Source organism: Aedes albopictus, chromosome 1 (genome assembly GCF_035046485.1).
Source record: "Aedes albopictus strain Foshan chromosome 1, AalbF5, whole genome shotgun sequence".
Classification (NCBI taxonomy): domain Eukaryota; kingdom Metazoa; phylum Arthropoda; class Insecta; order Diptera; family Culicidae; genus Aedes; species Aedes albopictus.
Window position 1 is genome coordinate 261,645,558 of NC_085136.1, and position 21,237 is coordinate 261,666,794.

The 21,237-nt window shown below is 41.1% G+C and overlaps 3 protein-coding genes and 1 long non-coding RNA gene across 4 annotated transcripts in view; 2 read left to right on the forward strand and 2 right to left on the reverse strand.

Annotated features, from left to right (window-relative positions):
• LOC109416910 (SH3 domain-containing protein 21) overlaps positions 1-21,237 on the reverse strand; it is a 328,588-nt gene that overhangs the window by 232,007 nt on the left and 75,344 nt on the right. The window lies entirely within an intron of this gene.
• On the reverse strand, positions 1,180-4,176 carry LOC109398978 (oocyte zinc finger protein XlCOF8.4). The gene is made up of 2 exons (XM_029860274.2): positions 3,986-4,176; positions 1,180-3,913 (listed from the first exon to the last, which is right to left on the reverse strand). Exons 1-2 carry the CDS (start codon positions 4,006-4,008, stop codon positions 2,275-2,277), a joined length of 1,662 nt encoding a protein of 553 aa, XP_029716134.2. The 5' UTR covers positions 4,009-4,176; the 3' UTR covers positions 1,180-2,274.
• Positions 11,708-17,965, forward strand: LOC109425523 (uncharacterized). The gene is made up of 4 exons (XM_062846716.1): positions 11,708-11,960; positions 12,046-17,574; positions 17,632-17,744; positions 17,807-17,965. Exons 1-2 carry the CDS (start codon positions 11,896-11,898, stop codon positions 13,163-13,165), a joined length of 1,185 nt encoding a protein of 394 aa, XP_062702700.1. The 5' UTR covers positions 11,708-11,895; the 3' UTR covers positions 13,166-17,574; positions 17,632-17,744; positions 17,807-17,965.
• LOC115268331 (uncharacterized) lies at positions 19,096-20,599 on the forward strand. Its single transcript, XR_003898231.2, has 2 exons — positions 19,096-19,785; positions 19,854-20,599. It is a non-coding gene; the product is annotated as an uncharacterized LOC115268331 (long non-coding RNA).

Below are 21,237 nucleotides of genomic sequence, written 5' to 3' on the forward strand. Positions count from 1 at the left end.
AATGAGTTTCTTTGCATGTATATAAAGATTTACAAACTCACAGCTGGTACTGTTTCACGGCACCGGGAATCCAACAAGTTTTGATAGGTAACTAACTCCCATTTGCTGATATCATAAACGAACGGAATTAGTTACATCCCACCGTTTTTTTATATCGTCGAATCAGTGTTAGGCTCCTGTACTGCAACGCCGATACTCCCTATCAAGCAGATTCGGTTGTTCTTCATAGTTGTTTATCATTCGATATCGATCGCCATCGTTTCAAAGCAAAGCGATATCGATCGACATCTCCCTGGTGGACCGAGCTGCAATATAGAAAAACAACTTTGTTCTCAATAAGTATTACCACTATTAAACACGTATTACGTACTTGCATTAGCTGCTATTACATTGATTAACGGCAAAACTGAACTTCTTGCTGGCCCCACGAAGTTTCGGAACAGATGTGGCGCAGTGGTACGTGTGGTTCCGATTAAATAAACAACTCCTGGCCATGCATCCGAGTTTGGTTCAGGTAATGACATATATGCTTGGTTTGAGAATTTGATGGTTGATGTTCAATGAAGTTGATTCAAACGAAACATATACTTGGTTCAATCATCAAATCAGTACGAAACAACCATTTGTGGCAATTATACTAAGCATATTATCGAAGCTTGGGTGAACCATAGGCAAAGTTATAACAATCAGACAACATTTCACGGACAATATGACCAAAAAGGTCTAAGAAAATTCTTCCACAAAAAGTTCCTGAAGCGACCGGGAATCGATGGTCCTAACAAGTTCCTACCTCATGCGCGCACGGGTCAAGCGATGACAAAGACTGCCAGAGTTGTGTGATTAGCTAGCAGTGCAGCCTATGGGCATTGTTGTCCTTCTGACTTCAGCTAGGTTGGGGAGGTACGTACCGAACGTCTGTTCACCAAGGAGGTGCGGCTCAAACAGCATCTGTTCTGGCAGCCAGCAGCTGAGTATGAAATGGTCCTCCACCGGAAGCTTGGAGGAGGTGACAGTCCCAACACGGTGGACAGGGGACCTTAGACCAACAACCTACTGTTCTCGAAACCCAAAAACCGTTACAGAAGCCGAAAATGAAAGATTATGAACTGATTCAACCGCAACGACTTTTAGCGCGAAACAACGAACACGAATTGGAACTTGGAATGTATTCACCGGGTCTGGTACGTTTGGCATAATGCCGTTTGGCATAAGGACGTTTGGCATAATGCCGTTTGGCATAAAGGACATTTGGCATAAAGGACGTTTGGCATAAAGGATATTTGGCATAAGGGACGTTTGGCATAAAGGACGTTTGGCATAAAGGAAATTTGATTTATATTTTCTCTCGGAAAAAAATATTAAAGAACATCCTTCAATAGAAAGAAGGCAAACTCATTAGTAATGCATAATATTTGACCTCTTATTATCGCAAAAGCATTTTGCTTCAAATGATTTGATATTTTTCCGGAAGGAGAGCCCCTTCTTTGTACATAGGCAGTTCTTTATCGGATCTTTATTGGAGCATGCGACTCTGATTCTAGCAATGCTTCTTTCTTGGACATCATCCTTGCTAAGAATGCATGCGTTATAGTTCATTATCCTTCTTTAAATTACTCCTTGTTCTTTAACTTTAGTGTGTAGTTCAATATTTACTGAAATAGATTTTATGCCAAACGTCATTTATGCCAAACGTCCATTATGCCAAACGTCCATTATGCCAAATGTCCTTTATGCCAAACGTCCTTTATGCCAAACGTCCTTATGCCAAACGGCATTATGCCAAACGGCCTTATGCCAAACGTACCAGACCCGTATTCACCCTAGCCCAGCAGGGTGCACAACTAGCCCATAAAGCATGCTGAAGCATGAGATCCAAGGACTGAGCGTAGTCCGTTGGCCGAACTTTGGAGAACACAGATTGGCGTCGGGTCAAATTCTGCTACACTCTGGCCTACGAGGTGAACACGCTCCTCGTCACCGTGGAATTGGTTTCTTGCTCAGCGCTCACGCCCACGCTGCGCTCATGAAGGAGCGAGAATGGAGAGCTGTTTGCAGAGCTGTGGGGAACCACAACATTTCCTAAGGCGCATTTCGACAGAGCGTTAGGAAAAAATAACTCTTTAAAGATTATCTTATGAATTTATTTGCAAATATGACCACTTAAATCTACGCAATCCTTTTGAAATGCAACATTTGTTTGTCTTTATAAATACCGTAGTACCGACAAATATGGCCAACTCCACCAGGAATGAATCGCATTGTGCAGCTTTGCTTCTACAGCATGTCCAGGTGCTTGTCCCGATGCAGAAACCGAACGTGATTTTTGAGGGCGGATATCGAGCAAAACGCTCGATTACAAAACGGACAATAATCGATGGTCAACGGGGGCGCTCCGGGGACGTGATATCTTTCCTTGTGCGCCTGCAGTGTACTTCTTTGTGCGAATTTCAGCGGACATTCGTCGCAAGGGGCCGGAAATTCGTTCGTGTGCTGAATAATGTGGCGTTCGAGGTTATGCCGACCTTGAAACTGCTTGCCGCAATCGACGCAACTAAAAACGATGCCCTCGTGGACGATCTGCCTGTGGCGCGAAAGCGAGGAGTGGTTGGTAAATTCCATGCCACAAGTGTTACAAATGTATTTTTTGCTAACTTTCTGGGCGAACGTCGGGTAGTTCATCAAGAGTTCGTCATCTAGATGATCAGCAGTTGAGCCCATATCCATCAGCTGCTGTTGTGCATAGTAAATCTTCCCCAAGGGAATCTCGTAGTTGAGGATCGGTGGAACCAAGTTCGGATCCAACCGTTCCAGAACGATGGCTAACGGATACATCCCGGGATACTCAAATCGTTCAGTTTCCTGATATGACATAGGTTCCGGTTGTTCTATTTTTGTGAAAGGCACCTGCTCAGGCATAATCTCATGTTCAAGTTGAGAGATATCCTGATCATACATAGGAACAATCGTCATGTTGGTGCTGCTGGTAGGTTCCGCGAAAGGAGGATCTACTATTTGCGGTGTTGGTTCCCGGACAATCAATGCCATTTCAGGAGGTGAAACTATCAACTGTGTGGTTGTCGGTGTTGAAATGATTGCCGGTTGAGTTGTTTCATTTGGAGCTACCGGAGTAGCTTTCTTTCGCGGTTTCGGCCCTACTTTGTTATGCACATTACTGACGTGATGTCGTAATGATCCTATGAAGTGGAACTGGGCTCCACAAGTATCACACACAAACGGCTTCTTTTTTAAACCTTTTTCCTTCGACGCTTCCGTATCATTCGGCTTGCTTTTTTTCGCGGGAGGATCCATCTCCACTGCCGGAAGGTGTTCGATATCCAACGCCGTTGAAACATCCACCGGGCCGTGCAATATTTGTACGTGAAATTGTAGCTGCTTTTGGTCGGCGAATATCCGCGGACAGTGTGAACAGCTCAGCGTCAGGTCATCAACAACGCCCTCCCTATGGTACCTGAATTGATGATACTTCAGCAGGCTTTGCATCGAAAATCGAGCCTCGCACTGATCGCAGTGATGAGGACAATCGTGGAACGATTTCCAATGTTTCTCAAAGTCCGATTTAAACTGGAACTTGTTCGAGCATTCGCTACACTGGAACGGCAGATCCTGTCGCGTTTCCGTGCCACCATTCCTAGCCTTTCCGGTGAGAACGTAATCGCACCGGAGACATCGTTCCCGGAAGCGCTCGAATTCCTCCAGCATCATCCGGCAAGTGGTGCAAATACCACACGGGCTATCCGTTGCCGCACTGGCCAAATCGATTCCCATATACCGCTTGATAAGCTGTACCAGCATCTGGTTCAGTTGTGTCAATCCATTGGAAACCACCAGCATCGATTCGATATTGACTTCCGACAAGCACAGCCGGCAATAAGAATCTGCCGCTCCGCTGGGCCTGCGAATCAATGCGGAAACAATGTAGATAAATTAAAGCGATATAATCTATTAGAGAGTATTAATTACTTACACAATGAGAAAATCGTCTTCCATCGTTGAATAATCGAAAATCTTTGGTAAAATTGTTCAAGAAATGGCTACAAAAGATTGCGAGGTTTTCTGCTGACACTGCAGTGCATCAGCGAGCTAGCGGCGGCTGGATGCACTCACTCACGCACGAAGAACGAGTGACACTTTCGACCAAAAACCAACACTGAACGAAATCTCCCGCCGTATTGACGGTTTCCCCCCTTATCGAACGCGACGATTTGAATCCGTCGCAGATGAAACCGTCGCCAGAGTCGTCGCAGCCAATCAGCAGGCGAGAATCTGACGTTTCTCCGATCTCACTAACACAAACAGCAGCTGAGGTGGTGCTTGATTCGTTGCGATGATTCAGAAATGCCGACTGGAAGTTGGCAGCGCGTTTTGTTATGAAAGCAACAAACAATATAAAGAATAATTTGTCATTCAATGCGATACAAATCCGCAGAATACGAATTTTGAATGATTTTGTAGCAAAATGAGTTTACTGCGCTCTCTTGAATGAAAATCATCATGTAATAAAATAAGAATCGACACAAATTACGAATGAATTTGAGTTAGAGTTTGTTGTGATTGATTATCATCACAAAACCATCTGAAATCGTTTCTACATGTGCCTCATACTAAAAATCATTCAATACACAGAACGAAAATCCTTACGACCCAAGTATGATTCCTTCTATCACAGCCTCATTCCGAAAATCATTCTATTATAGTTTGGCTTTTCATTTTTATGTTGACGCACCAGTTTAAGATAGAAAAAAAACGATGTGGCGGTCGTAGTGGTCGCCTGAAATTTTCTAAGTTGATAGAAAAAAATATTGCAGCCTGATTTCAGTGAATGGTGAAATGTGCCCAAGCAGTGGTCAGTTTAGTAGTGGTTATAAAATGTTATAATCGTTTATGTTCTGTGTGATTTGTTTAAATAAAGCGTATTTCTACGACTAAATTTTGTCTGTTATTATATTCGAATATTTTAAGAAAAATAATGTCATAACCTTTCCAAGTAGTACGAGAGAAATTGACCCTTAATTTCTCTTAGGGGCGATTTCTTCACCCTGGCTTAAGCATTAAGCCAGGTTTAACTGTATGGGTAAGCCTGGCTTAGGGAACGTCCATAAATTACGTCACGCTTTTAGGGGGGAGGGGGGGGTTCAACAAAGTGTGACGACCCATGCAAAACTTTCAGAGGTCCCATACAAAAAGTGTGACATAGGGGGGAGGGGGGGTTGAAAATGGGCAATTTTTGCGTGACGTAATTTATGGACGTTCCCTTACCGGTTAAGTCGAGGTGAAGAAATCGGCCCTCAAACTAATTGAAATGGTTGTGATTTTATTTTTCCTAGGATATTTGAAAAATAATTGGAACAAATTCAAGAGAATGACACCAATATGAGCAACATTAGATTTTACAATGACTTTCATCTCTATTTGAACCGCAAAACTGGATGGATTTTGAATGACAATCATCCTTATCTAGATTTTTTTTTTTCTTTATTAGGGTGATTTTTAGCGCAGATGGCTAGTTCATCACCATTGTCAGGTAGGAAAAATGTTATCCTACCGAGCCCAACCTAGTGGCTCACAAATTTCGTTACAATTATGACACAAATACACACAAATACAGAATAACCAAAGATGAATTAAACACTAGGGTAAAAACAGAATTAGATCTGAGTATAAAGTCCAGAATCTTGCAAAAAACGGATGACGCTGGCTAGGATCAATGTATTGTTGCACAGGATGTCACGGATGCTGCCAGTCAGACCATTACTTGCGCGGTGCACTTCATATTGGGGGCAGACACACAGAAAGTGCTCAGCCGTGTTGTGGGTGTGGCAAATGAGACATGTCCGGTGAAAGGGGGGACCTCCCATGCTATGTGAAAGGCGTGTATGGCCGGTCCGCAAACGGGATACAACCCGCTGTTCTCTCAGCGAGCTCAGGTCCGTCCATGGTCCGGTATCCGGCTTAATCTTGTGTAGTTAGACTGTGTTGTCCCTTTGGGACCACTCGGTTTCCCATTGTTCGCGGAAAATCTTGGTAATCCATCTTTTAACGTCATGAAGGGGGACCTTGTCGGTGTACATCGGTGCAGCATCACCAGCCCCAGCGAGACGGTCAGCTGTGGTGTTACCCGGAACGCCGCAATGCCCTGGGATCCAAGCGATAGTTGTGTTTGGTGGGGCAAGCCGGATAATATCCTGAATCCATGGATGCACAGGAGACTCGGCCTGGAGAGCCGATACCACGCTAGCTGAGTCGGTAAGTACGAGGATGGGCTGATCTGCTGGAATGGTGATCCCGATGAGAATGGCGGCAGCTTCGGCCGAGAAGATGGAGCACAAATGGGACATGCTGAGGCTTGTGTTGATATTGGACCCGGAGACATCGATGCCAACACCTCGGCTCGACAGTGAACCGTCTGTATAACTGTGGAGGTGGTTTGGGTATTTGTTTCGAAGCCAGTCGAGTACTGATGCCCGTAGTACGACTGAACTATCACCGGCTCGAAAACGGTTCTTAATAGGCTCCTAAAGTCCTATCGGGATTCTTGTTTTAAAACACAATATATAGTTCAAGAGTACATATTTACTTAATTTTTGACGTTTTTATTAACCGTAGTTGAAAATATATAATTTTTATTTTTTTAGCCTTTTGTCTCGTCCCTAGCTTATAACACATACTTTGAGTGATTTTTTTTTCACCGTGTATGTCAGATAGGAACATTTTTGAAATCCCAGTGCGAAAAATGTCGAGCTCAGTCACACAAGGTTGACCTCAAATGTCAAAGTAGAACTATTTACCATTTTACTTATTTCAAATTTTCTCATTATTCCTTTGTTTTTCAAGTTCGAGTAAAGTACAATTCCGATTAGAATACCATGCTTGATCGTATTATTCAATATAAGCGAGATTTCGTCTTTAATTTTAGGACCCTATTGTGCTATTGTGGTGTTCTTGAATGCCGTGCCAGTGGATCTTGGCCACCGGGGGGAGATCTACGTTGGCTACCGTGCGGAGGATTCTGCACCCCTCTGAGAGGAGGAAGATCCTTTCACTTCCTGAGGCTTTCTCGGCGAAAGCAGCGGCTTTTCTACAGATGGCTGCGGATATAAGGGGGCGAAAAGGTAGTATACCTGCTTCTGAGCACGCAGAGTCCGCCGGAGTTGACGGTAGCAGACCTGATATGATTCTTACATAGTTGGTGTACACTTATCTAGATTTGTTTTGATTCCAAATAGAATGATTATAATAGGCTCCTAAAGTCCTATCGGGATTCTTGTTTTAAACCACAATATATGGTTCAAGAGTACATATTTACTCATTTTTTGACATTTTTATTAACCATAGTTGAAAATATATAATTTTTATTTTTTTTAGCCTTTTGTCTCGTCCCTACTTATTATTATTATTATTATTATTATTATTATTTATTTGCTTTTATCTTTAACATACAACGTACAATGTCCACTTATTATCTATTACTGAGATTTGGATATACCTTACAACAGTGACATAAACAAAAAATATATATAACACATTAGGGCCAAAACATTGAAAATTAACGAATAAGGAAAAATGTACAAAAAAACCTTCAAATTTGCTTAACGGAAAGGAGAAATACAGAAAAGCCTAATTCTAAAATATCACAGTTCTTAGATAATCAAATTTTGCAGTAACGGGTTTGCAGAAACGGTGCAGCTAAGGCGAAATTTTGGCATTAACCTTAGGAACCAATCGTCTATTGGTTCCACCTTAGCAAGGTGATGCACTTCTTCGGTGGGATGAAAAGGGGACAGGTTAAGCATCATCTTGAGCAGGCGATTTTGCTTCACTTGAATTTTCTTCCTATGGCTACGGGCGCAATTGAACCACGCTGGGAATCCGTATGTAACTGTTGGCCGGAACACGGTTTTGTACAGGAGCAGCTTAATATTGTGGATTTACCGACTACTTGTATTCTACCGGTCGCTTCAATATGGCCTCCAAAGTAGCCGTTTTATAAAAAGAGTAACTTAAAAACAATTTTAAACATTTTTTATTGTATGCGCTATTCCTCGTTACCACTAGCTACTTAGCGACATTCATTTTTTGACAATCAAGTTGATTTTTATATGAAAACGGCTACTTTGTAACGGCTACTTAAGTAACCGGTAGAATACAAGTAGCCGGTAAATCCACAATACTGGTGTCCAAACGAGAACGACGATTCACAAGAGGGTAAAGTGATTTGGTAAGTTTATCGCATTTACGAATGCAGGTAGAGACATGGCATCCGAAGTTTAGTTTCTTGTCCAGAGTTACCCCCAGATATCCCACGTTTTCGGACCACGGAACATCTATGCCTCCACAGTTGACTTGGTTTTGAGGCATATATCTAGGACTTCTCCTACGCGTGAAGAATATTGCTTGCGATTTCCGCGGGTTCGCTTTCACCTTCCACTTTTTATGGTACTGCTGGATGTTTTCTTGAGCTTGTTGGAGTTTATCGACAACCACCTGTGCGTCACGATGAGAATATAAAAATCCGGTGTCGTCAGCGAAGCAAAAGTAATGTACTCCATCGATTTTGGCGAGGTCGGCAGAGAAGATGTTATACAACGTTGGGCTCAGAACCGAGCCTTGAGGAACTCCGAAGGGCACTCCCATACACTCAGACTTGCATCCGTCAACCATTACTTGGAACGTACGGTTTTTTAGGAATTCCCTCACTACTTTCAGGATGTAGCCAGGAAAGTTACCCAAAAACATCTTATGAAGAATAGCGTCGTGCCACACAGAATCGTATGCTTTTTCAACATCCAGGAGAACTAACCCAGATGAACAACCTTGCCGAAAATTTCGTCTCACCTCATCAACCAAACGTACAATTTGATGACTAGTAGAATGGCCTTTACGGAACCCAAACTGTTCATGCGGGATGATACTAGTTGTTTCCAGGTGCTTTTCTATGCGCGCTAAGACGATTCGCTCATACAGTTTACTGACCGTTGGTAGTAAGCTGATTGGCCTGTAATTGGATGGTATAGTGGCGTCTTTGTTTGGTTTTGGGATGGCTACAACTATAGCATGTTTCCAACTGGTTGGGAAACAGCACAGTTTAAGGCAAGCTGAAAAAGTTTTGGCAAGGAACACAAGGCCTTTCTTTGGGAGATGTTTCAGGAGACAGTTTCTGACTCCATCATGACCTGGAGCTTTTTTCGATTTCAAGTTACGTATGATCCTGCTGACCTCCTTTGGTTTTACTAGCCAGGAGTTGTCGGTTACTGGCAGTAATTGGTCGATTTGCTCGATGGACCTTTGGACAGCTTCAGCGGTATCTCTGTGGCCATCCATTTGGTTGTCATGTGCTTGAGCAAAGGTCTCTGCAAGTAGGTTTGCTTTCTCAGTAGGTGTGGCAAAAAGCGTGTCAGCACTACGCAAAGGCGGACTGTATTTGCATTTATTCCTCAGCGCTTTAGTGATACGCCAAATAGAATGATCACGACGGTCCATTGTCAATAACGACTCAGTAAATTTGCTGTACCTGGATTTTGCACACTGCTCACGTATGTTGGTATTCAGAGACGATACTATTTCCTTCAGCAAGGGGTCTCTGGTCCTCATCCACTGACGACGTCGCCTGTTCCGTAATTGGATTAATAGTTTCGTTTCCTCTGGGATGGGGGCGACTTGATATGGTCTGGGAACAACTGTTGGGACTGCCACCGATTCTGCTTCAATTACGCTATTTTGGAAATAGTTGATAGCAGCTTCAATCCCAGCCTCGTCTTGGATACCCGTAATCAACGGATCGGACATGTCGAATTTGGCATTGAGCTTCCTCTGGAACGTAACCCAATTGGCACGTGCATAGCATCGTACAGAAGGAGTGAGCTGCTCTGGGGTACTTGAGGGTTGGATTTCGAACGTGACAGGAAGATGGTCCGACGACAGTTCATTTCGGGACATTGGTTTCGTCATGTTGAGCTGGTTGTTGGAAAGCACTAGATCTAAAGTAGATGGTTTACCTCGTCCAGATGGAATCGTCCCTACTTATAACACATACTTTGAGTGACTTTTTTCACCGTGTATGTCAGATAGGAACATTTTTGAAATCCCAGTGCGAAAAATGTCGAGCTCAGTCACACAAGGTTGACCTCAAATGTCAAAGTAGAACTATTTACCATTTTACTTATTTCGAATTTTCTCATTATTCCTTTGTTTTTCAAGTTCGAGTAAAGTACAATTCCGATTAGAATACCATGCTGGATCGTATTATTCAATATAAGCGAGATTTCGTCTTTAACTTTACTGCCCATAACTGCATAATTGTAACATTTGCAGTTTTCGACAATATTGAGTTAATACCGGGGATCGTCTCCTAATCATCAGTACTTTCATCCACCCAAATGAACTTTATAAGTTTGTTCTGCAAAATGTGAAACAAATACCAAGTCGTTTTGTCTCATTGGCTAATATTCATGAATGTGATCGCATAACAGTCACACTGGAAATAAACACTGGCCCCATATCGTACCATCAATCATATTTTGGTCAGATTATTTTTTTAATTATTCATCCAGCAAGCAAGAAGAGCTGTAGAAAATTTCAGTGCAAAAGGATTAATTTTGAATTATTATCAAATTTTTGAAAATTCGTTTCGTTTTCATACTAGCACATGTTGCCAACTTTAAACTCCATTTTCTCCAATGCCTACTTTTGTCGAATGTGACTGTTATGCAGTTATGGGCAGTTTAGGACCCTATTATAACATTGAATGATTTCCACATCGCTTGTTTTGTATCTGTCAGATCTGGAATTGAATGACGGCCTTCTACAAATCATCCGATTTTAGGCATGGGGCTCCAATGAAGCACTTTTCATTCAATTTATGGCGGGGATTTTCGTTCAGTGAAATGAACACAATTACCTACACTGAACGAAACGCCCCAGACTGAAATTCGGTTGCATTATGCACTTTTCGGCGAGTATCCTCCTTTTCAGTCGATTTAAACGAACGTGTAGTGTGTTGTGTAAACAGAAAATTGTCAAACAATAATTCCGTAATAATTAGCGAAAAAGCCGTAACCAACAAAATGTACACAATTTGAGTAATTGCAGGAGTGAAAAGAAGCTAGATTTGTCTTCTAAATGCTCACAAAATTTCCTTGATATCACTTTTCTAACTATTGAAAATCACTGATTGAGTGAAAGGCGTAATTCCATTCTATTCCAAACGAACAAAAACAAGAATTACGCCTTCTACTCCTTTGTTTTGTTTGGTGTTTTGTTTACGAAAGTGAACGGCGAAACTGAAATCAACACGTAAACACGGCGATAGTAGAAGGCGAAACTGAAATCAAAACGTAAACACGGCGAAAGCAAATGGAGAAATTCTGTCAAAATCATAAACAAGGCGAATAGTAAAAGGCGATTCTGAAAATGCTATCGATTCGAGGCGCATAGTATTGGGCGAAATTAACATTCTCAGGTATCAATTCAGGCGTAATTAAATAAATGCAATTTTTAATGCAAAAAAATATCAAATTCGTGCAGTGTTCTTAGAAAAACAAGAAACTATGTCAGAACTGTATCAATTAACCTTATTTAAGTTGAATTATTCTGTATTACTCCTAAATAGGAATTGAAATTTGATCAGCAAAATTCGGCTGTTGTTTTCGCATTGTTATTGCTTTGTTAGTTAAGCCCTATTTGCGAATTACTCCCGAATTATTTTTGTTTCTTGTTTCTTCGGACGACTCAACAAATTTATAATCAGTACGCGTGTAATTGCAAAGAAAATTACCAATTTTAATCATTTCAGAACAATTTTTGAGATAACACGATACCTGTTTACGACTGTTTATTATACCTCCCAGAATTGGTGTGATATAGTGGATTCAACTTCGCATGACTATGAACGATTCATCAGGCGCTTTCGCAAACGAATCCTTCAACGATCAATTTCTTCAGCTGTAAGTACATACATTCCGCAACGGAACAATTCGCAGTTTGTGATGTGTATAACCGCTGAAAATTAACCCCACTGTTCTTCTCCAGACCGCACGAAGATTTTGCCTCGTACTGTCGGTTATGCTTTTCCATCTCCCAGCTGGAACCTCTGCTAGGGAATGGTCAGGAGGTAAACTACCAGTTGCTCAGCATAATCGAATTGTGCACCGGAATTAAACTAACCGCCAGGACGGACAGTCCGTCGTCGCTCTGTCTCCAGTGCCGGTACATGATGGACGAATTCTACAACTTTCGGAAGCAATGCCAGCGCTTGAACCGGGTGTACCAGCGAAAAAAGACGAAAATGAATGGAGTCGTGTCGGTGAGTATGGGTTACCATCACGAAGAGAATACAAGAGGCGAAGCTGACGTGTATAAGCAGCAGGATGTTGTACCGGAAGTAGCACCCAATCCACCTGCTTCAGCGGAGCTACCGGACGAAACATGTGCAACAGTAGTTGCCGCGGAACCCTCGGCGTTTGAAGCCTCGGTAGATGACGACGGGAATTCAGTTGATCCCGAATCATTCACCGTGCATGAACTGCCCGATGAGAACGAAGATGATGTGGAATGGATCGGCGTTGAGGAAACCAACTCGAACGATGTGGAAATGAATGAGCAACACAGCGACACATTCAGCACAATGGCCAACGATTGGTTCCGGTGCAAGTTGTGTTCAGGCATGTACCAGACGTTCGTCCAACTGGCGAAGCATCTTCGTGAAGTACATCCGGAGGAAGCAAGAGCCTTGCGAGAGTTGGTAAAGGAATCATATTATAAGGTGAACGTCAACGAACTGCAAACTGTTAAGTTTGAAAATCAAGTCTTCGTAAAGTGTGACCTGTGCGATACGCTGCTGGCCAGTGTGCTGGCCGTCAAGCGACACCGCTGGCGGTATCACGGTCTGTTTAACGATTGCCGGGAGATCCACTGCCGAGTGGCGGGCTGCAGGAGCTTCTGCATGGAGAAGAAAGCACTGAATCGGCACCGAGAGATAATACACGGACATCAGCTAGCAAAACCCTGGAAGAAGAGGAAACTACCGGTGGAAGCAACCGCAGCCGAAGGGGACGCTTCTAACGGCAATGCAGACGACGACGATGATGTGGTGTTCATTTCCAATGATAGCGTTCCGGCGACGAAGGATCCACTGATTAGTGATCAGTGATTGACTTTAATAAATGTTAGTTTTATTTTCAAATATACTACCGTGGAGGGCCCATATTCTGCGCACCTAACACTTTTTCAATTTCAATCAGCTGTAACAAATTCCAAATCAAACCATTTTGGCTGAATTTTTGACTGCACATAGTTATTAGCTTTGTAAATAAGGGAAAAATATAATTCTTATACAAAACACTCAAATTATATGTAAAATCATGAAAATTCTAAAGTGTGTCTTTGTTCCTAATTCTGCGCACCCTTTTTTGGAATGTTCCTTATTCTGCGCACTAATGTTCCTAATTCTGCGCACATGGGAAAAACTCTAAAAAGATATCATATTGCAATGAGAACATGATGCATAGATGGAATTCAATTGAATACTTCATTTTCAACTTTTATACGACATTACGACCACATTAGAACTTTGCATGTCCCCAACATTGATACTACCTACTTTGGTTACTAAGCAAAGGGAATTTCAATCATAATACACGAAAGGATTTTGTAGCATTAGCATTATCGAATACTACTACGTAAAGCTTTTTAGTTATCCGCATATGCACATATTAGTAAAATTTACTTTCATTTCTAAAGGCAATATAAACTTTTTCGCCATGACAAGGTGGCACAATCTTTGTTTGCAAACTGAGACTTCTTTCTTGTCTAACTCCAGGGTTTCTACTGAAAATTTCATGTAAACTCACATCATATATCGCATTTGACGAATGCTGGCACGAATACATAAAATTTGCCCCGAGGTTGATAGAAAATGTTTGAAACAAGTGGTTGTTCCGGCCGAACTATCAGATCAAAAATGCAAGAATCGTAAACTAGCCTTCGAAGTTTATAAACTAACTTGTTGAGACGTAATTACATTCACCGGATTGCTAGAAACATAGAATATCCTAGTTACAACTATGGTGGCATTTATATGATGTTTGTTTATTAATTATATGTTAAAAACTTAGTGTTGAAATGTCTGCACAGAATTAGGACCACTATTTAATACCGGTTCCTAATTCTGCGCACCTAAGAAGAACAAGAAGATTAAGAAAAGAAGAAGAAAACTCAATTGTTTTTTGGCGATTCTGATTCCTCGAAGACAGCAGTACAGGATGCGCATGGGAAAGCAGACATTCTCTTCATTATTTATGTCCCAAAATGCTTCAGCTCACGAGGCAACTTTTTAGCACCTTCGCTAACGTACACAGATTTCAGGCAATTTCCAGCACTTGCAACATCATTTTATTTTTTTACAAAATAATGGTCGTTGATTTGAAAAATTTTTCTTCACAAACTTTTTCATTACTATTTAAACAATATTCAAAAAATATATTTGAAGCTAATATTGAACTAGCGTCCCTGATTTTGTTGTATATTTGAGAAAGTGCGCCGAATTAGGGACTGCGCAGAATTAGGGCCGGTCACGGTATATACGATGAAAACTTTTTTCGTTTATACCCTGGGTTTTTATTACATTTATCATATAACCTCTACAAAATCTTGGCAAATGATTATTGAAATTCATATGGGACAGTTATGCGATCATAGGCAGGCAGAGCTGTTGTTACTAGTTTTACTGTTGTGTTACATGTTCTATTTTAACTTGTAAATATTGTCCCAAGTTAAATAAACATTTATAGTGCTCTGGCGTAATAGAACATCAAGAGATCTCAACAGGCATTTTGATGGCCTACATTCAGATCATTTCGGGCAATGATTTACTGTGTAGACCCTTCCCCAACAGGGATATTAAAGTGTAGACGCCTCTTATTAAAACCCGTTTCTGTGTGACGACCCCTTTAGGATTATAAATTCCTAGACAAAACTCATGTACCTCCCGTGGTATGGTAGTCTGAAGCACTTTCTTCTCCCGCCAAGATATCCACAAAGCTACCTGGAGATCACCCGATCGATCATGTTCTAATCGACGGTATATTCTTCTCAGATATAATCAATGTCCGCACCTACCGCAGTGCAAATACAGATTCGGATCACTACCTAGTCGGTGTATGCATGCGCTCAAACCTTTCGACAGTTATTACCACGGGTCGAAATCGAACACCGCGGGCCGCGGCTCAACATCGAACAGCTGCGTAACGTAGTGACTACGCGCAGCAGCTAGCAGTGGCCCTACCAACGGAAAAGCAGCTTGGCGCAGCTACCTTTGAAGATGGCTGGAGGGACATCCGACCCGCCATAGGTAGTACCTCGGCTTCAGCACTAGGCTTCGCAACTACGAATCACAGAAACGACTGGTACGATGGCGAATGTGAAGAGTTGAAAAACGAGAAGATTGCAGCATGGGCGAAATGTTCAGCAACACCGTACGAGGGCGAATGAGGCACGTTATAGACAGGCGCGGAACAGGCAGAACTCAATCTTCCGGATGAAGAAGCGCTAGCAGGAAGAACGAGATCGCGAAGCGATGCAAGAGCTGTACCGCGTTAAGGACATACACTCCCGTTCAAAAGTTTGGGGTCACCCCCTCAAAAACATGTAATTTTTTTAGGCCCATATCTCCGCCAATTTGCGTCCGATTTCAAAACCCAAGATTTCATTCAAAAGATAATAAGTCAAAGAAACTTTGAACATGATTTAAAAGAAACTTTTTCGAAAAATTGTGTATGTAAACATAACCCAAAGTTGCCAAATTTTCTAAAAAATGAATATAAACTTACGGCAGTGTCGCTGGAAGTTGGGTAGACCAAATTTTAAGATGAGAGCGGTAATATGACCCATTTTCTATTAGCTTTCAACTGCTTTTTACAGAACTTAGCTAAAAAATCCAGAAAAAAAGTTATTAAGTAAATTAATCCTTGATGTCATCGACCAAAAGTTTGGGGTCACCCCTCAAAATGCTGTATCGGCCAAAAGTTTGGGGTCACTATCGTAAAACATGGAAAAGTGATTTGTTGATATCTTTGTCATCTTTCATTCAATTTTAATTCTTCTTGGCTTATTTGAAACAAAATGAATGATACTTACTGCATAGACATTGAACCACACATATTTGTTGAAATTTACATACTAAAACTTAACGTAAAGTTGCCTCATTTTTTGAAGCGTGGTAAAATGTGCTAACTTTACATAACATTTTTATATACAAAAATCGTTAAATACGTTAAGTTGAAGACATCAAACGTAAATTTAGTTTATTATCTTTGAAATGAGCCAAAAATAATTAAAATTGAACTATAGATGACGAAGATATCACCAAATTACTTTTCCATGTTTTACGAAAGTGACCCCAAACTTTTGACCGATACATCATATTGAGGGGTGACCCCAAACTTTTGGTCGATGACATCAAGGATTAATTTACTTAATAACTTTTTTTTCTAGATTTTTTAGCTAAGTTCTGTAAAAAGCAGTTGAAAGCTAATAGAAAATGGGTCATATTACCGCTCTCATCTTGAAATTTGGTCAACCCAACTTCCAGCGACACTGCCGTAAGTTTATATTCATTTTTTAGAAAATTTGGCAACTTTGGGTTAAGTTTACATACAAAATTTTTTGAAAAAGTTTCTCTTAAATCATGTTCAAAGTTTCTTTGACTTATTATCTTTTGAATGAAACCTTGGGTTTTGAAATCGGACGCAAATTGGCGGAGATATGGGCCTAAAAAAATGACATGTTTTTGAGGGGGTGACCCCAAACTTTTGAACGGGCGGAAGTTCTACGAGAAGCTGAACCGCTTGCGCAGGGGCTTTGTGCCACAAGCCGACATGTACCGAGACAATCACGGGAATCTTCTCACAAGCGAGCGTGAGGTGGCGGCAGTAATACGATGAGCACCTCAATGGCGTGGAAACAGATCTAGGAGTATACTCAGAATAAATAACACATTAAATTTAAAAGTTCTGCACTTAGATTGTGACCAATTGCTTTTGCACTTGAAAAATGTGTGCAGCGCTATCAAATTTTTGTCGATTCAATCATGATAGAATTTAAGTGCGTCACTTTTGGTTTTTAATCGTTCACCGCATAGTTTACATTGGAAAGAATAATACAGCTATTTACACGTGGGATTGATTTTAAAATAGAAATAAATGCCAAAGTTGAATAATCAGTGATCGCGCTGGTTTTATTTGTTAAACAATGCTACACGCTAACCTGAAACTACCCATCGATTGGGTCGATTCTACCCGGATTTTTATGTTATTCGCAGCTGTCAAAATCTGGGTAACGGATCTCACACCAGAAGAGTAAGGTTTACTCTGATTGTGGGTAGAGGGGTCTTCGCGGAAATCTCGATACCCATTTTTTTCTTGTTGTTAGTAAGACGTCAAAATCTGGGTAAATGGGACTTGGGACAATTTTTTTCGCATTGTTCGCGGCGGAGTTCAAACCGAAAAATGAGCGGCCACGAAGGAACTTTGGATGGCGGAAACAGCAACCTGCTGACTGGTGGTAAGTAATTCATTTTGTCCATTCAATCATGCTCTCACCTATCCTAAACTTTTTCAGGCATTCTGCGCCGCTTGCCGACTGGAAAAAAAATGGCAAGGTTAGGAGTAGTCGCGGGAGGAAGAAGCCCGATGCTGGATAAACGAATTGAACACCTTCTGCAATAGTCAAAGGTATGTTTTTTCTCCAGCCAATAATTGATTTATTCGCTAATTCTGTTTTCTCATACATTTAGGATCTGGCCAGCTTGGCGTGAAAATCTACACAAAGATGTATGCAGGCTACCAAATTCAAATATGGATCATCTCCATCGTCGAACAAGCCATTCTGCGATAAATTCCTTTATATTAGTGATAGAAAACTGAAGACACTAATAAATCGCCAATGAGTTTTATTTTAGTGAGATTTTCTTTTCCGTCCGAAAAATAAAATTGAGTGGGGGATGACATTGTGCATGCTTACTCATTTATGTAAAAATGGGTACAGAATACCCTGATGAGAAACGTCTAAATCAGGGTATCCTTTACCCAGATTTTGCAGCCAATACCGGTAACCCAGATTTGAGTAAAGGTACCTTTACCCACTTTAGAGTAACTGCAGTTTTGCTCGATCTGGGTCGCTTTGACATCAATCTGGGTAGCTGGGGGTTAGCGTGTAAAGCTATTATTGGGGAAGAGCATAAAGTGCCTCGTCGTGCGCTCCGCCAGTTCCTTCAGCGGTTGGGATAATCGCCTCGTGATCCACTATGGGGCCGTCTCGGTGGCCGGATGGTTGTGTTGGCATGACGGAACTTGCGTTGGTGATCACCAGGAATGAACTTACAGACTGTAATCCGGTCATTCAATCCGTTCCAGTTTCAACTTCAGATGGATGTTCGAGAATCCTCAGTTCTTCTTTCCTTGTGGTTCTGAAGCGATGGATTAAATCTGAAAAATAAATTACCCACTGTTCGAGCCACTGTTTTAATCACTTAGGGTGTGAACCATTTCGCTTATTCGTTTAACTTTTAGTTAAAATTTGACACTTCGGTAGTTATTTTGCATCGGATGGCTAAAAAATAACTACGAGGACCAAGGAGAATACATTTTACTAAGGTGGCGCAGATAAACATTGCAAACCACTGGTTGTCTCTTCCATTCTTCTGGTGTTCTTATGGAACTAAAATAGTGACGTCACTATTTTAGTTGCATAAGAACACCAGAAGAGTGGAAGAGACAACCAGTGGTTTGCAATGTTTATCTGCGCCACCTTAGTAAAATGTATTCTCCTTGTACGAGGACGGCCCATTTGAAATTTGACAGACGAGTAGTTATTTGGAACAAAATACAGTACGCAGCCAAATCATTGTGAACAAAAAATAACTATCGAACTGTCAAGACTAACCCTGCTCGGGAGTAGGGTTATTTTTAACCGGACGCAAAATAACAACCGAAGTGTCAAATTTTAACTAAAAGTTAAACGAATAAGCGAAATGGTTCACACCCTTAACAATTTAATGAACGCAATATGTTATAATTACCTCTGAAAACTTCCAATTTTCCGATTATTTAATTAACAACACGTTTTCGAGCAAAACATTCACGCGCCATTGTGTTTTCTTGTGGTCATTCTATCTTTTAAATTTTATGTGCGCAAGATTGTGTGTTATGCTGCTACACTTGAAATGTATTTCAGTGATAATAAATATCATTTATCTTACTTATAGATTTTATTACTTGCACATAAACGGGCGATTCTCTCTCTCGCCGGCAATCTATGTGGTTAGCGCACATATAATCTATCAGTCAAATAATTTGAGTGTACGTGCACAGGACGAAAGATTTCCAACCCCTAACTCCCAAGAAATTGACGAGGAGGTTAGCCGGTTGAAAAACAACAAAGCCGCTGGAGCAGATTAACTTCTAAAATACGATGGATAAGCACACTGACAAAATTGCAAAGTTTAAATATATAAAGCTAAGAAACATACTAATTATAAGACTTCTTGAGAATTCGTTTTATGTGTGCCAACATACAAAGTATAATGGAAGCATTATTTATCATGAGGCTCCTTATTATGGTTATGTTTGGGCAAACATAAAAGTTATAATTGTTTTGTTATAGTTAAGAATATATATAATTTCACTTATAATTTCAAAGTTTGGGCTGTCTTGCTCGTGATGCCGCCAAAAGATAGCGTCATCAATTTTGCTACGGAACTGCATCTGAATAGAGGTAAATAACTGATTAAACAGTGACTATTGATTGTTTAATAGATAGTATGTATTTTGCAACCCAACCAGGACCGCTGTACCACCGTTTTAAATGTCTCCCGTAAAAGCAATTTCTATATCAGACTGGATTATCCTCATCGTCAGCCCTACCGCCAACTCGGAAACGGTTCAGCATCTGTAGCTGGTCAAAAAAAATCCCAATGTTCGATGATCGCTGGTACCGGAACATCCAGCAGCAACAGCAGTAGGAGCAGTAGGATCGTTGGACCACCGCATCCGGATGTCTCCCGCAAAAGCCACTTTGACAACAGACTGGATTACCATCACCGCCAGCTCGGAAACGATTAGGCAGCCGCACCTGGGTAAACGATGTGAGCCCCAAAATTCCGATTCCGTTAATCGTTAGTACCGGATCACCCAGCAGCAACAGTAGAAGCGCCTACACCCGCATGTAATTATCCCGCACCAGCAGCAGCCAGTTCCGGCAGACTTTCTGTTGTCCGGATCTCATCAACAACGGTATCAAAGTCGATAAGGGTAGGATCGGAACGTTGGCAGGGGAAATTCAGCGGAATTGGCACCGAACCGGCAGTTCCAGATCATCAGCAGCAGCTTGAGCAGCAGGAAAGGTCCTAACGGATGCAACAAATTATGCTACATGGTTCTTTTTGGAATGCCTTGGAGTTCACAATGTCGTACGCACAGTACTTCGGCTTTGTTCAATCATTTTGCGGAATTATCCATGGAAATAGTGGAATCTAATCATATTTATTTTCTTTGTTGATTATGGCATAAATAAATTGTTTACAAATATATGATTATTGTTTTACTTATAATATTTATTTCAAAAAATCATAAATATTATGGCGATCCGAGACATACTTATCATAAGCCCCACACATACATTTTATTTGGCAGAGAAATAAACTTTATTTAATCTCAAATATAAATTTTTAATCTGACTGATCTTATAATTTTTATGTGTCAACGTTATGCTTTTTATTTGAAAGCTCAAATTGCAAAAAATTATGTAGTCTGAAACATAAAACTTATACGGAAAATATCCTCAGTGCACTACTTTGGGTCATTACCAAAGACTTGTTAGATGTACACATCATGGTAGCCTTGATAATTTATAGTCATTACAATCACTGTTAATAAATTCATTCCTATACTGATCGTTACACTAGCCACACGTGTTTTACTTCCTCGCTCTCTAAGAGGTTATGGGCCCAGTAGGCTAGGTGCGAAAAGGCTTGACGTTTTTCAAGAAGAAGAAAAATTTCGATCGAAAATGGATACCAAGCTGGGAATCGAGAAGCTAACCAACGGAAATTATCCGCAATGGAGTTTTGAAGCTGAGATGCTGTTGGAACGAGAAGACCTATGGAAATACGTTGCAGAGAATCCTCCGGCTGAAGTCACGATTGCTTGGACATCTGGACTAAATTAT